The following is a 14,324-nucleotide window of genomic DNA, read 5'->3' on the forward strand; positions in this document are numbered from 1 at the left end:
CAATGTAGCATTAGAACACAGGAGTGATGGTTGCTGGAAATGTTCCTCTGTACCCCTATGGAGATATTCCATTAAAAATCAGCTGTTTCCAGCTACAATAGTCATTTACCACATTAACAATGTCTACACTGGATTTATCATTCATTTCATGTTATCTTTCAATTCAATTCAATTCAATTCAATTTTATTTATATAGCGCCAATTACAGTCAAATTGTCTCAAGACGCTTTACAGAACCCATATGCCTGAACCCCAGAGCAAGCCAAGAGGCGACAGTGGCAAGGAAAACACCCTTTTAACAGGGAAAAAAACCTCGAGCAGAACCCGGCTCTAATGTGGGGGGACCCATCTGCTGCTGGCCGGGCGGGTTGAGAGGGACAGAAGAAGTAGAGAGGTAGAGATAGAGGGGTAGAGGTAGAGATAGAGGGATAGAGATAGAGAGGTGGGGGGTGGGACACAAGGACCATAAAACACAGCCACACATCTGAAGCATCCAGCATCCAGCTCTGGGACCAGGGACACTCGGAGAAAGGACACAGAAAGAAACAGAGTGAATGTAATGCAATAATGGTATATGTAGTAAATACATAGGTAGTTAGAGAAGGGCTCAGTGCATCCAGAGAGGTTCCCCAGCAGCCTAGGCCTATAGCAGCATAACTAGGGGCAAACTAAAGGGACGTCAAGAGGGGAAGTCAGTTGTGCAAATGAAAACACCAGCTCACCCCGTCAGGGTCACCCAGTCAGCCCTAACTATAAGCTTTGTCGAAAAGGAAGGTTTTAAGCCTGGTCTTAAAAGTAGAGAGGGTGTCCGCCTCCCGAACCCAAACTGGGAGCTGGTTCCACAGGAGAGGTGCCTGATAACTAAAGGCTCTTCATTGAGAAAAAAAAGATTTTCTTTCAAAAATAAGGACATTTCTAAGTGACCCCAAACTTTTGAACAGTGTACATATACAAACATGTGTCTCAATGTTTTGGTTTTTTTGATAACTGGGGAAAAATATCTTGAAATGTTAATTAGTCCCTAAAATTAGGGAACTTTGTTTAAAATAAAAGCACTTCAGTGACGTCCAGATACCTGTATGTTGCAAAAAGAAAAAACAATGTTGAGCGGTATGATGACAATGTGAGACAAACTGTTTAAACTTACTATGTTCTTTGTGCTCATGTAATTATCCTCTTAACCCCAAACCTGCCAAAAGGTCAATAATGCATGTTGTATTTTGGAAATACAATGGTTTATCAGAGCGAGAAACTGTGAAAGAAAAAACTATCATCAGGTTTTCAACTCGACTTACCATCCTATCAGGAAAAATAGTCAAATCTGAGATTAAAATTGTGAGATTTCATCAAAGTCACTTAGTTTTATCTAAAACTGGCCAAAACAAAGTTTTGCTCTGACAGATTCTGTAAAAAACCAAAACTCTTTGAGGACATAATTAGTGACTGAGCTGCAACTAATAGTCACATGAGAAACTCTCAGGAGGTTTAGGTTGAACTGCAGGCAGTGTTTCCACAGAGCAGATAAGAGAAAAACATGGAAAAAATTAAACATGCAAGTTGAAAATGTAAAGTCACCCCTTTTTTCCAGTACTGATAACACCTGGGGATGCATGGAGAAAATGTTGATTCCAGACTCTTTAAATTTTTTTCTTGTTTTTTTTATGATTCTAATATGATTTTTTTTTTTAAAGTTTGTGGTTTTATAACTGTCCTACTGCACAAAAAATGTCCGAGTTCTCTTTAATCTGCATTAAAAACAGTCCACAGTGAGTAAAAATGTGAACGAAGCAAAAAGCAGCTTTAAAACTTGGCTAATAACATTATAATTAGCACTGTATCAGTTCATAATAGGCAGATTAACATTAAAAAACGGTTGCATTAATGGCATAAAGTCAGATATTTCCACTTGGTTGTTGATGTCGTTGATGTAATTTTTTCACAAACTTGAATGGATCTTCACAGGACTTGAAAACTCGAGGCAGGAATATTTATTATTCTGTCGTTTATTAGAATCAATGTGTAATCCAAATATGAGTGTCTGTAAATCCCCACTGACTCTGCTACACTTTCAAATTTCACTAAATGCCTTGTGGAATTTCAACAATGAAATTATTAATGAGGGGGGAAAAAAATATGATTGTTAAAGATGACACATTCTTCACCCAACCTGTGCAACATCAGTACAAAAATGAGCACTGAAGCAGAATTTTTTAGATATTTAAAATCCATGAGAAGCATCTGGTATGTAGATTAGCTTTAACAATGACCCCTAAAGTGCTGCAATTATGAGATACACAGGAAGGACATAGAAAGACTTTTAAATGTCAATATAAAGATATTATGGACCAGCTTTAGACTTTAAATGATCCAAATAAATTACAACCTTCTTGTTATCCCCAGAAGTTCCGCAGATTGTGGCTCATTTAATGCCAACATTTGCTCGTGTGCTCCCTCTAGTGGCTGTTTCAGTGAGCTGGAACCTGCAGCAGAAGCAGCACAACACAAATAACGGTCACTTCATTCTAAATGTGAGTATAAACTGATCAGAACGTTCAAAAAAAGATGGAAAAGATCCAGTAATTTACCATGCTTTTATCAAAGAACAGATACAGGTCTCCAGAACGAGTTAAACACAATTTGAACAATGCCTAAGATCTTTTCTACAAGTACACAGAACGTACCGTATATAAAAATATCAGACTCTGAATGCATAGGTTAAGTCAAACTGTATTCTGCTTTTTCTAGAACAATAAGCAACCCAACAAATACAATGTTAGTCATCTTCTTTCAACAGAATCAAACCGGATTCTATAAAAACCGACCGCTAGCATGCTGCTCTCAGTGACCCGCGGTAGTTTCCTCCCATTCTCTCACCCAACCTGACTTCCACATGTGGCACGTTGTCACTTAATAAAGCGTTTAACATAGTTGTGAACGTAAAATAAGCACTCTCGGTGGTCCTTCCTGCTTTTCTCCAGACACATTCTCCTCCCCTCACATTGCACTTCGCTTCAACAGCATCTCAGTGTTTCTTCGACTCTCCTGCACAATACTAGACTTCTTTTCTTTTTTTTTTGACACAAACACAACAGGCCTAGCTGGTTAAAAATATATACAAATTAATAAAAAATAGATCATAAAACATACAAATACAGTAAGAGCTTCAGGTATACATTTTGAACAGTAAACAGTTACCACTGGGTAGAAACTTTGATTGTGGGACGTTTAGCGTCCGCCTACCGTTTAAAACAAACGAGCCCCAGCATCCAAAGGAATATCAGGTGATGATGAAAGCAGCATAAACGTCGTCATCTCTACGATATATTCAGCCATTAGAGTTCATACTCATCTCCATTAGGCTACCAATTAGAAAACACTAATAAAACTCAAAAATCTAACAAAAACTCTACATTGGCCTTGCTAAACAAACTAAAGCCCTGCATTGATGTTCTGTGTTGTCTTTAGTTGTTAAATTAAAAGTCTAGTCACCGTATAACAGGTTCAAACTGAGGTGACGGTGCACCAGAGAAAAACAAAAGATAACATTTGTATTAATGTCGGAGGAATAAGGAAGCACAAACTGATAAAACCCAGGATATTTATGTCCTTTTCCATCTCTTATTTTCTGTCCTCCTGTTTTGAGGCAGCGTTTTGTTCTGAAGCAGTGATAGTTTGTTCTGCAGTTAGTACCTTTGCTGGCTAGGTTAGTTTTTGGTTTTGATTCTAATCACAGTTAAACACGACGACAGCAACTGAAAACGTTCAACAGACGGCTTGAAAAAAAAATCAAGTGGGAGCCTCAAACTCAGCCTCTGCTGGGACTCGATCCTCGTCGCTGAAACGTGATGCAGGTTCTCGCTTTATTAGCAAGAATCAACTTTTAATTAAATATAAATACTTCGCAGCTGATGGTTTAAGTGTTCTGCTGACTCAACAGAACTTGAATGCTTATGCATCATAAAAAAAATGAAAAATAAAATAGTCCTGCTTCAAGTTGTTGCACTTGTATCTATATTATGTAAATTAAGCTTTTTGTCTCACATGAAAAACCCAAAAGACAGACAGATACCCCAAACAGAACTAAAAAACCTTTAGCAGTCTGTGACTGAATGATTTAAATATGAAGAGAAACGTGTCCATCCTTGTGGGGATACAGATTAAAGCATCGTTTAAGTGATCAGCCAATAAAATACTATTAGTCAAAGATACCTAAACCTCACCTGCTGTGAGATGAACTCCACCTTAATAATTAGGCCAATAACGGACACCATCTGCAGGAAAGACACTAAGGTTTCTGCCTACAGCATGTATGAAAGTGTGTACATAAGTGAGAATATCTGATATAGGTCTGTTTGCTAGAAATCCAGGTTGCTGTGTGCAAGTAGTCGACTGTGCTGCATCTCCAGTCCCATTCTGTGGACTGAAAATGATCGTATCAGTTACGTAAACCCGTCCCGTCGTCCTCTGCTCGTCTCGGACCGTGGTCCTCCACGACCAAAGTCCACAGCCGGTGTAGAAACGTGTCCATGTAAGGCTATTGCAGAATCCCGTTCAAGTCCAGCCCATAAGGAAGACGAGCCAACGTCCCCCTCTGTTGTCCCACTGGAGCCTTGGCACAAAGTGCAGTGGGAGGAGAGAAAGATAAAGAGAGGAGAGAGAGAGGCCCAAATACTTTCGCACATAACCGAGGACACCATGCATCAGTAATCGCTTACAACTGGTTGGGTACACTAAAGCGGCGGGAGGGCCAGAGGACAGGAGGAGGACAATAGCTACAGTTGAAAAAACAAATCCCAGTCAGGAAATTGGCAAAACACCAAAGCCGAACAAAGCTGGAACAAGGGGCCTGGGCAGGCAACTAGTTACGGTTGCTGGAGGGTAGCTACAGAAGCCCATGGTAAGCAGGGAGACCTCAGGCCATGTGGTAGCTCTAGTACGTGAGGCGGGAGGCCTTCATGTTGTAGCAGGGTCTGTCTGTTAAGCCCCCCGCCCCGGAGAACAGGGACAGGCCTTCTGCTTTCTCCAACACAACCTCCAGCTCCTGAAAGTCCTGCAGCCGAGCCACGTCCTTGTCCTGGACAGAAGAGTGAAAGCCCACATCCGTCAACAACAAGTTCTACTAGTGATCATTCATTTTACTCAGGAAACAGTACAGAAAGCAACTTTAGAAATGATTAATGACATAAAAACTACACAGTACTACTACCTGCTAGTATGAATGAGTGTGAAAGGAAAGACAAAGCAAGATCAAGGGCGGCAGAATTACACAATTAAGAGAAACCTGTACACCAACTATTACTATTATTACAGATTAAATTCACACAGATTCACTGAGCATCTCACCACGCTGCCGCTTTGGTGACATTTTAACAAACTAAACAATGAGCTGCAAAGCTGCAATTACATTAAATTTGACCAGACAGAACACTTGTCATTATTTGGGCACAAAATCCAGCGTGCTCATGGGGGTGGGGATGGTTTCACTGGGAAGCTAACTGACTCACAGACAACCTAATTAGAGAGTTAAAGTGTGTGAGTCAGACAGAGAGGGAGGCAGAGAGACACTGAAGAGTTCATTCGTTTGAACATATTTAGAACAGAACAGGCCAGGTGGCATTTTTTTACACCAGGCAGCTCACATTACTTTGGCCACTAATTCCCTTAAGATGTAAATCTGTGTGACATGTTGGCCTTGGAGTGGTTGGGATGCATTCTTGTTCTGCTGTGTGGAGCTGGAGATACCACACTGTACTTACAGCAGGAGAGCTGTCATCCCTCAGTTATAAAAGCAACAACATATTTTTCAGGTGTCATCGTGTAAATTGAAGTTTTTCAAAGTTTCATACCGTAGGATTCCCTTCAGGCAAGGGTGAGACTTAAACATACTTCTGTTTAGAGGATAATCATCCTCCAAGCTGCAGCACCCAGAATGATTCAAGAGGTGTAAATATGGGAATATATAACTTTTAGTGGAATGCAGCTGATGTGCAACTTGAGCCTCAATTTGTAATTCTTACTTGTTCACATTTTGGCAAATTTTAACTAGATATTAGCAGTTCATGTTTGCAGTCTACCCGTGGACATACAGACTGAAGAAAACTTCATCATTGATTGTACTCAGGCACTTTTTTTTTTTAGAGAATTTCTAAGCAGATTTATGTAATAATATATTCTGACAGAGTGCAAGTCATCCTGAATCAAACAATGTGCTTCCTGTCTGTGTCCTCACATCTGAATCATGACTCAGGGAAGTTTTGGCACAAAGGCCTTTGAAGTAGCTTAAGGGCTTTCTACCTCAGTTTGAAAACCTCTTATCTAAATAAATACTCAGACAAGATACAGAAAATGATCATGAGTAGATAAACTTACTGTAAGTTGAACGTTTGAGCTACACGTTTATTATTGTGCTGCTGAACATTACACTATAGAGAGACATTACCTCGAGTGCACGTATGAACAGACTGAGAGCCTACTGCTGCCATACCTTTCTCAACATGGTGTTTGGCAGCTTGCGGATCTTCTCCACGTGTTCAGCGCTGATGTCCAGCTCACGGCAGCAGACTCTCAGGAGGGAGCGATAGGTGAGCTCCTGGCGGTCCAGCTCCACCTCGATGAAGTCGTTCTCTCGTGCGTTGGGGTTCTGGATGCGCACCTTCAGCACCAACTCTACAGAAAAACCAGCGTGAGACCTCTCTGTTAACAATGAAACAATGATGTGTTTATCAAGAGGATACTGAGCTTTACTCTAGGTAGGAAACACTGGTTTAAGTACAGCTTATGAAAGTTTCTTTGTGTGAGATTGAATCTAAAGGATGTTTGTTTTTGGGACAAACATCCATGGAGTTCAGTCTCTGTGCTAAGCGACACTACCTCCCCTAAGAACCCTTTCTGGTTTGACTACTTGGATTCCATCCTGAGATTGTTGTCATACCTACATTTTTCTTTACTACTTACCTTAAAATACTATCTACATAATCATGACAAATTAAAAGCCAAGACTCCACTCTGCCAAGAGATTTAACCTCTGCTCACACTTAAAGTACCAGAGTAGCTCGCTCTTTTTGCCTCCATTGGGCCTGAAGCTTGCGGGAATTGAGTCGCGTGCGTTAACTTAATGGGTCTCCACTTGTTGCCTGGCAACCTCAAAGCAATGAAGGAAGTTACTGCTCTCAGCCAAGAGGTGCTCACAGCACAAAACTCACCATGAAACCACAAGTCGTTGTTTTTAAGTGTTGGTTGTCTTATTTAGATTAAAAACAAGATCTAAATAAGTCAACTGCATATCTTGTTAATTAGTAAAATTTACTTATAAGCAGATTATGAACCTTTAAACTGAGCCTGGATAGTTGTTGATTCCTGCTTAATGTGCTATAATAAGCATCCCGTTTTTTGATGGAGATCCATAGTGGCTTGGAGGTTAGCACTTTCACCTTGCAGCTAGAAGATCATTGGATCCCAGATTCCAGGATCTTTCTGCATGGAGTTTGCATGTTCTCCCTCTGCCTGCGTGGTTTTCCTCCGGGTACTCCGGCTTCCTCCCACAATGCTGAGGTTAACCGATAATTCTAAACTGTCTGTAGGTGTGAGTGTGATTGTTTGTCTGTATATGTAGCCCTGTGATGGACTGGTGTCCCCTGCCTTCACCCTAAAGCCTGTTTTGTGCTTAGCGCGTCCGCGGGGTCCGTACAGCTCCGCGCAGACAAATTACTTCATTTTCGCAGCCACACCCCCTCGAGCGGCCCTTCTCACGTGGAAAATTTCCACGCCCTGCACCTCCACATTTTTGTAACTACGCAGACGGAGCCGTGCAGAAAAACATGGTAGAGGGCCAGGACCTACTCATAGCTGAAGTCTAGAAATGTGGGAACTTATACGATTCATCACACAGAGATCCCCGTGGTAACCGTGTCATGAACAATTCATGGTGTGAAATTAAAAGTAACTGCTGAAAAAATTTTATTCGGTAAAATGCCATGTTGTAAGTGGGGTAAACAGTGGAAAACTTCTTCTACTCTAGCTTAGTACTACAGTAGACTAGGTAGACGTGTTTGAGATACACTGCCCCCTGCAGTTTGGGAGCAGACACTGCACGGAGTATAAATGCACACACGCTCTCTAGCGTGGATTTTCGTGCGGCTCGTTTCTGCGCAGCTCGTTCGTGCGGAACTTATAACCCAGCCTTAAGTCAGCTGGGACAGACTCCAGCCCCCCGCAACCTTAATGAGGATTAAGCGATGTACAGATAATGGATAGACATTTTTTAGGGGGTTAAATCACAACAAACCCACCTTGTACGTTGACAGGGAAGGTGCTGGTGAAGAAGAAAGGCTGGAAGGCTGGCATGGGCCCACCTGCCTGGCCGTAACTCAGCTGCTGTGGGATGGACTGCTGCCTGCTCACTGTCGGGTTAGTGCTGGCCACCGGGGCTTGGACCTGGCTGCTGCTGCTGCTAGCCAACCCGGGGCTGGGTGAAGCCAGCGGGGGTGAACACATGGTGCCGTTGTGTGCCACTGCATGCGGGTAGTCAGTGTGGTTGATGAGGTGAGGCTCGACTGACAGGTCCATGGGCACCGTGCAGTTAACCACAGTGTGATTGTGGGACGAGGCCATGTTCGGTGACACACCATTTTGCTCGGCCACAGGAATGAACTCCCCAGCTTGAGCTTGGCTGTGGCTGACGGTGGGGTTTGTTGGAGGAGTGGGGCTGTCGGAGACCAGGCTCTGGGATTTCTGAGGCTCATGCGTTGGGGAAATAGAGGCCGAATCGCTTTGTGTGTCTTCACCGTGTTCTCCGGAGCCATTTTGTGTAAGGTGCTGGGTAAGGATGACCTCTGACTTGTTGTCCATCTTAGAATACATGAAGGGTGGGTTAGACAGGTAGCTGGGGATGATTGGCAACTCAGGCTCCTTGACTTCAGGCACTTCCTCCACCTCAACTGTAGTAAAAATGTGCACACAAAAAAGGATTATTTCCTTAAAAAACAGCTCCAAACAATAAACAAACAGCTGCAGACGCTCTTACACCCGGGATTATGACTGGACATGCAAATCTAACACACAAAGTCTGTTAAAGGACACATTACATGAACACAACAGCCAAAAAGTACAACAGCAGAGTGAGATAAACGTACCTCCTAACAGTCGTTTGATCTCTGGTTTGGACGTGAGCTGCGAGGCCAACTCATCCTTAGCCGTGAGGATTTCTTTGTCTGCTCCACAACTGAGTAAGTAGGACACTATGTGCTTATGATTCCTCTTGCATGCCCAGTGCAGGCACGTCCTGATGGGATTAATGGGAGGGAGAACACAATTTAACCAACTAAAAAGAAAAAAAAACTGCAAAAATGCTGATAAAATGACTTAAACGGTCTGTAATGGAGATCATCTGACAGGTACATTTACATGGTACCACCTGTCATCAAACAGCACTGGGATGTTGGGAATCCTACACCATCTGAACAGCACCTGTGCTTGTGTGGCACTAGCATAAAGAATGACTGACATGCTCATAAAAGTAAAAGGAAAAGTGCAAAATTTAAATTATCCTTATGGGTGTTAGCTGTGGTGCATGCTTGCATCAAAATGTGGGAACAGTGTGCTTTGAGCTGATAATAAAAGGGATTTTAAGCTTGTGAGGTGACATTTAACCCTCGGGTTATCCTCCCTATTTTCAGAGAAAAACTTCTGATGTCCACATTTTCAATATTTTTGGGAAATCTGAACATTTTGGTGGAAAAAAAGAAACGTTAAAAATGTTAAAGAACATTCACATAAAAATCAATGATTTCTTATGTGAATGTTCTTAAAGAAAATATTAGAAGCTTTACTGATATATATGTAATCACTTTAGATCATTTTAGGATTTTTTGGAAGATTTTAACTCATTTTTTGAAAATATTTACAAGAATTTTCTTGCCAAATATGGGCGATTTTTTTGAAATAAAACTTTTAAGGGAAACATCCGAAGAATTATTGGAATTTCCTTCCTGAATGTTTTGCAAATTTTCAGAAATTTGGGGAATTTTTTGCTGAATTTTTTTCAGACAAGGAAACAATATTTTTGGTGCCCGTAAATGAGGACAACAGGAGAGTTAAGTCAACAAACTGACTGTCTTTGGCAATGGATATAGGTTGTGCAATTTAATGACTGGAAAGCATGTGCACATGACTTTTCTCCACAGTCACAGATCATATCTATTGTTTTATAATGTCCAGTAAAAATGTCAGTTTATACTCTTTAAGAACAGTTGACGGGGCATTTAAATGTGGTTTGGATAAGCGAGATAAAAGTGCAGCCTGATTAACCAGCCCTGCTGTCACGCGTAATAGGATCACCAGTTTTAATCCCTGCAGCATCGCACTTGGCTGCGCTGAACTTCTCAGTGTCACCACAATGGACTGGAATCTGTGGTTATACGCAGGAGAAAACACTCACCATCCATTGATTTCGTTCTGGGAGTTCACATTCACCCCACTCTCCACCAGTGACCGCACTTCGTCGATGTCCCCGATGGCAGACGCCTCTCTCAGTCGCTCCTGTAATTCCTTATCCAACGAAGTCGTGGACATTTTGGTACCGACAACTAGCGACGTGAGATCATAGGATACACGCAGGCCTCGCTGAATAAGTTGCCACTACTGTTTAAACGATAATTTCCCCGCTAATGCCCCACGAGTTCACTGAAAAGAGACTTGTCAGCTAGCATTAGCTCCCCGGCTAACCCCACCGACTGGCTAGCTGCTAGCTTGTGGCCGCCACTCGGTTCCGGCTGATCTCGCTCCGGGTTCGCGGTGTTTTCTGGCGTTTACACGAAAAGTTCCGCGCTCGCCATTTATTTCTGCCGTTTAGTTCACGTTACGGTGCCGCTGCCAGCACCCGGTGCACTCATTCAATTCGCCAGCCGTGTCAGAGATCCGTCGGTGTGCTGCCAAGAAACACCACCGCCTCGTCGGGGGGGGGGCGGGGGAAGGGGGCATCTTTAGATGTGACAACCGTGAGCGCAAATGTTAGTTCCCCTCTGAATACTCCCGCTTTATTTACGGGTTTTTTAGTCACTTAACTTCATGTAAAATTATGTGGCATTACCCAGTGTCCGGTCAACATCGTTAGGTAAATAAAACTCTTAGAAATGAAAGTTTAGAGCGCTGTTATTAACTCACACGTGTTGCAGGGATATCAGTATGAGCCACCACAGAGCCACGCCCTCTCTAGCAAGTTATTAGAGCATTTCATTAATAAGTTAAAATCTAAATTTTACTGACAAGATTCACGACAATAAAACTGCATATATTTACATTGATAACCTCCCAAAATAACCATTATTTCAATTGGCTTTGCTGCAGTTCCGGAATGTGACCACTGGGGGCAGTGAACACACCTGCAGCAGCATCAACTTCACTATGAAGTAGTGCTAAATAGCATCAGTTCAAAAGATATATAACTCTATTTGTCACTGATGATACCTCTAAATCAAATTAAATATCTGTCTAAGAATTTAGAGAGTATTTCCTTTTGGTTCTTGAAGACAGCTCATGTTTCATCCATGAGGCTTCCTCTGTTCTACTTGACAGAGAGGAAGTCCCGGATACATCGTGGCCTCTGGCCTGTTACCAATCCAAAACTCATATGCTTTGAAGTGTAGATGATTGTGACACTGCAAGGAGATGACTCAGTCTGTTAATGTTGGTCAGATTGTCTTGGTAGGGACATCAAGTACCTGATAAGTGCTGTTGAAGACCATCTCTAAGCGGAGACGGCTGCTCCAGTCTTCCTTAACTCATCTCCTAACAGATTTCTCCTGTCTTATCCAGAATGTGCACATTGCTTCCCTCAGAATATGCAGGACTGCTGAGTCTTGTCCAGCTGACTCTGATGTGCCGTATCATGCACGTTTGGGTTTTTCTCCCCTATATGAGTCAATGCACTCCTCGTTGCATGGGACCACATATAGAATAGAATAGAATAGAATAGAATAGAATAGAATACAATACAATACAATACAATACAATACAATACAATACAATACAATAGCTTTTATTGTATGTACACAAAAATTATACAATGAAAGTGGTGGGAGCATCTCCCCATAGTGCACTTAAAAAATACAAATGTGCAATATGCATTCAAAATAAAAGAAAAGTCTGCATGTACACACACTCATGTTGCACTGTCCCATGTTTGACCAACAGAAAAATTGTCCAGAAGTATCCGTGGGGGTTACTCCTTTGAGTTTAAAAGCCTAATTGCCCACGGATGAAAACTGTTCTTCAGCCGGTGTGTCCAGCTGCAGTGTTTCTGTCTCTGAAGAGACTCCGGCCAGGGTGTGAGAGGGCAGACAGGATCTGCTTTGCCTTGCTGAGACCACGGGAGTTTGTGATGTTTTCCAGTGAGGGCAGAGGGCAGTCAGTTATTTTCTGTGCTGACCTTATTACCCCCTGCAGGGCTTTTCTGTCACCAGTTGCACAACCGGCATACCGCACTGTGATACAGTATGCCAGCACGCTTCCTACTGTGGAGTGAAGGAAAGTCTGCAAGAGGTTTGCCTCCAGGTGACATTTCTGCAACAGTCTAAGGAAGTGCAGGCTGTGTTGAACCTTTCTGACCACTGCTGATGTGTTGATGGGCCACGTTAACTCATCAGCAATGTGCACTCTAAGGAACCTGAAGGAGGAGACCCTCTCCACGCAGACACTATTATATGTAACACTGCTCAGCTTGTGTTTGGGTGTTATATACACAGCATGAACTTAGCTTTTTCAGGATTCAAGAGGAGGCTGTGTTTGGAGAAAATCCTTTAGGTTTCTGGTAAATTTCAGTGTTGAGGCTCCCGACTTCCTTAGTGTGCACAACACCATCCAAAAAGTCCATTTATTTTACCAGACATCTGTCCTTGTGAACTGGATGTTGCTGTCTGCTGAGTTGATGTGTTTTGTGAAGGCTTTACAGTGTCCATGGGCACGTGTTGGTTCCCATGTGTCAGGCTTTGTATAGCTTCATGTTCTGCATGTGTCGTTGCTGCAGAGGTCAAAGAAAAGTAGCACTCCAGCACATAAGTAGAATTTTTCTTTGCTAAAACACCGTCTACTGACTGTATAGACTGCTGTGTGTTTGGCTTCACCAAACATCTACAACTACATGCCATGTCTGCCCAAGAATCCTTTGTAATATCAGGGTTGGCATGTGGGGTATATTTTCAGCAGCAGACACCACTGAATGATCACAGACACAGCCTATTAAAGGATTAGTAGATTAGTACTAAAAGGAGGTACGCAGAGGGGGAGATAATGTGGACACAGCACAGTCTATTGCACACAATGTCTCTTTAACTTACTTAGAACTTACTTTGTCATTTTTTAACCTGACCCATCCAAACCCACATACTGTCTGATAGACTTACCCAAACCATTGTCCAGTGCCCTTGTTCTGAATCAATTGGTTGGGTGTTGTTACGGTTAAAATACATTTTTTGACAGCTAAATGCATTTGGATAAGTGGTAATATTTATTGCCACAACATGCGTATATGTCAGGGTTTTATTCATCCCAAAAGCAGCAATGCATATGCTCCACTAATGACCTAACGACTGAGAGCCAGAGAGAATCACAGGTCGCTGCACTCTGAATTATCATTATTAGATAACACTGCAATAAACTCACTTGCAGATACTTGGAAACACGAGTCAGGTCCAAGCACTGCTATGGATCAAGGCTATCATTTGCCCACACTAGCTTGAAAATAAGGAAGAGACTAAAACAAAACTAACAAAAGAGACAAAACAATTACCCCAAAAATAAAAGGAGTCACAAAACAGACATTCAGGTCTTTTTGTGTACAGACCATTCACGGTTAGGCGGAATAACTAAAGCAAACAAATCCTACAATCCAACAAAATCATAAAAGGGACAGCAGGAGAGAGTGTTACATGCATGTAAATACAAAATGAATGATGACTCAAATCATTTAACATTTACAATGCACAAAAACATACTTTGAATATGCATAATTTGTAACGATAATAGACTTAAGCTGCATTAAACTTCTGCAACTTTTGCACTGTGTTTCTTTTTCTTATCTATTCCTGTACTGCCTTTATACTTTTTCTTTAGAGCTGCTGTAACGGTGAACTTTCCCCACTGTGGGATCAATAAAGTTTATCCTTATCCTTATTCCTATATAACTACTCAAACTGTCCAAAGACATACAACAACAAAAAAACCCCAAAAACAACTGCATAATATTCTATGAAATAAACCACTAATAAAATATTCAATATGACTATCATGATCTGGGTAATTTACAATCTGCACAGACAATGTATAGTATT

General features: G+C 41.9%; 1 protein-coding gene across 1 annotated transcript; it reads right to left on the bottom strand.

Annotated features, from left to right (window-relative positions):
• Positions 1 to 1,985: 1,985 nt before the first annotated feature.
• ankrd40 (ankyrin repeat domain 40) lies at positions 1,986 to 10,965 on the bottom strand. The gene is made up of 5 exons (XM_023291699.3): positions 10,436 to 10,965; positions 9,132 to 9,280; positions 8,289 to 8,936; positions 6,485 to 6,666; positions 1,986 to 5,074 (listed from the first exon to the last, which is right to left on the bottom strand). The coding sequence occupies exons 1-5, from the start codon at positions 10,567 to 10,569 to the stop codon at positions 4,931 to 4,933; spliced, it is 1,257 nt and encodes a 418-aa protein (XP_023147467.1). The 5' UTR covers positions 10,570 to 10,965; the 3' UTR covers positions 1,986 to 4,930.
• Positions 10,966 to 14,324: the final 3,359 nt, after the last annotated feature.

This window comes from Amphiprion ocellaris, chromosome 19 (assembly GCF_022539595.1).
Source record: "Amphiprion ocellaris isolate individual 3 ecotype Okinawa chromosome 19, ASM2253959v1, whole genome shotgun sequence".
Taxonomy (NCBI): domain Eukaryota; kingdom Metazoa; phylum Chordata; class Actinopteri; family Pomacentridae; genus Amphiprion; species Amphiprion ocellaris.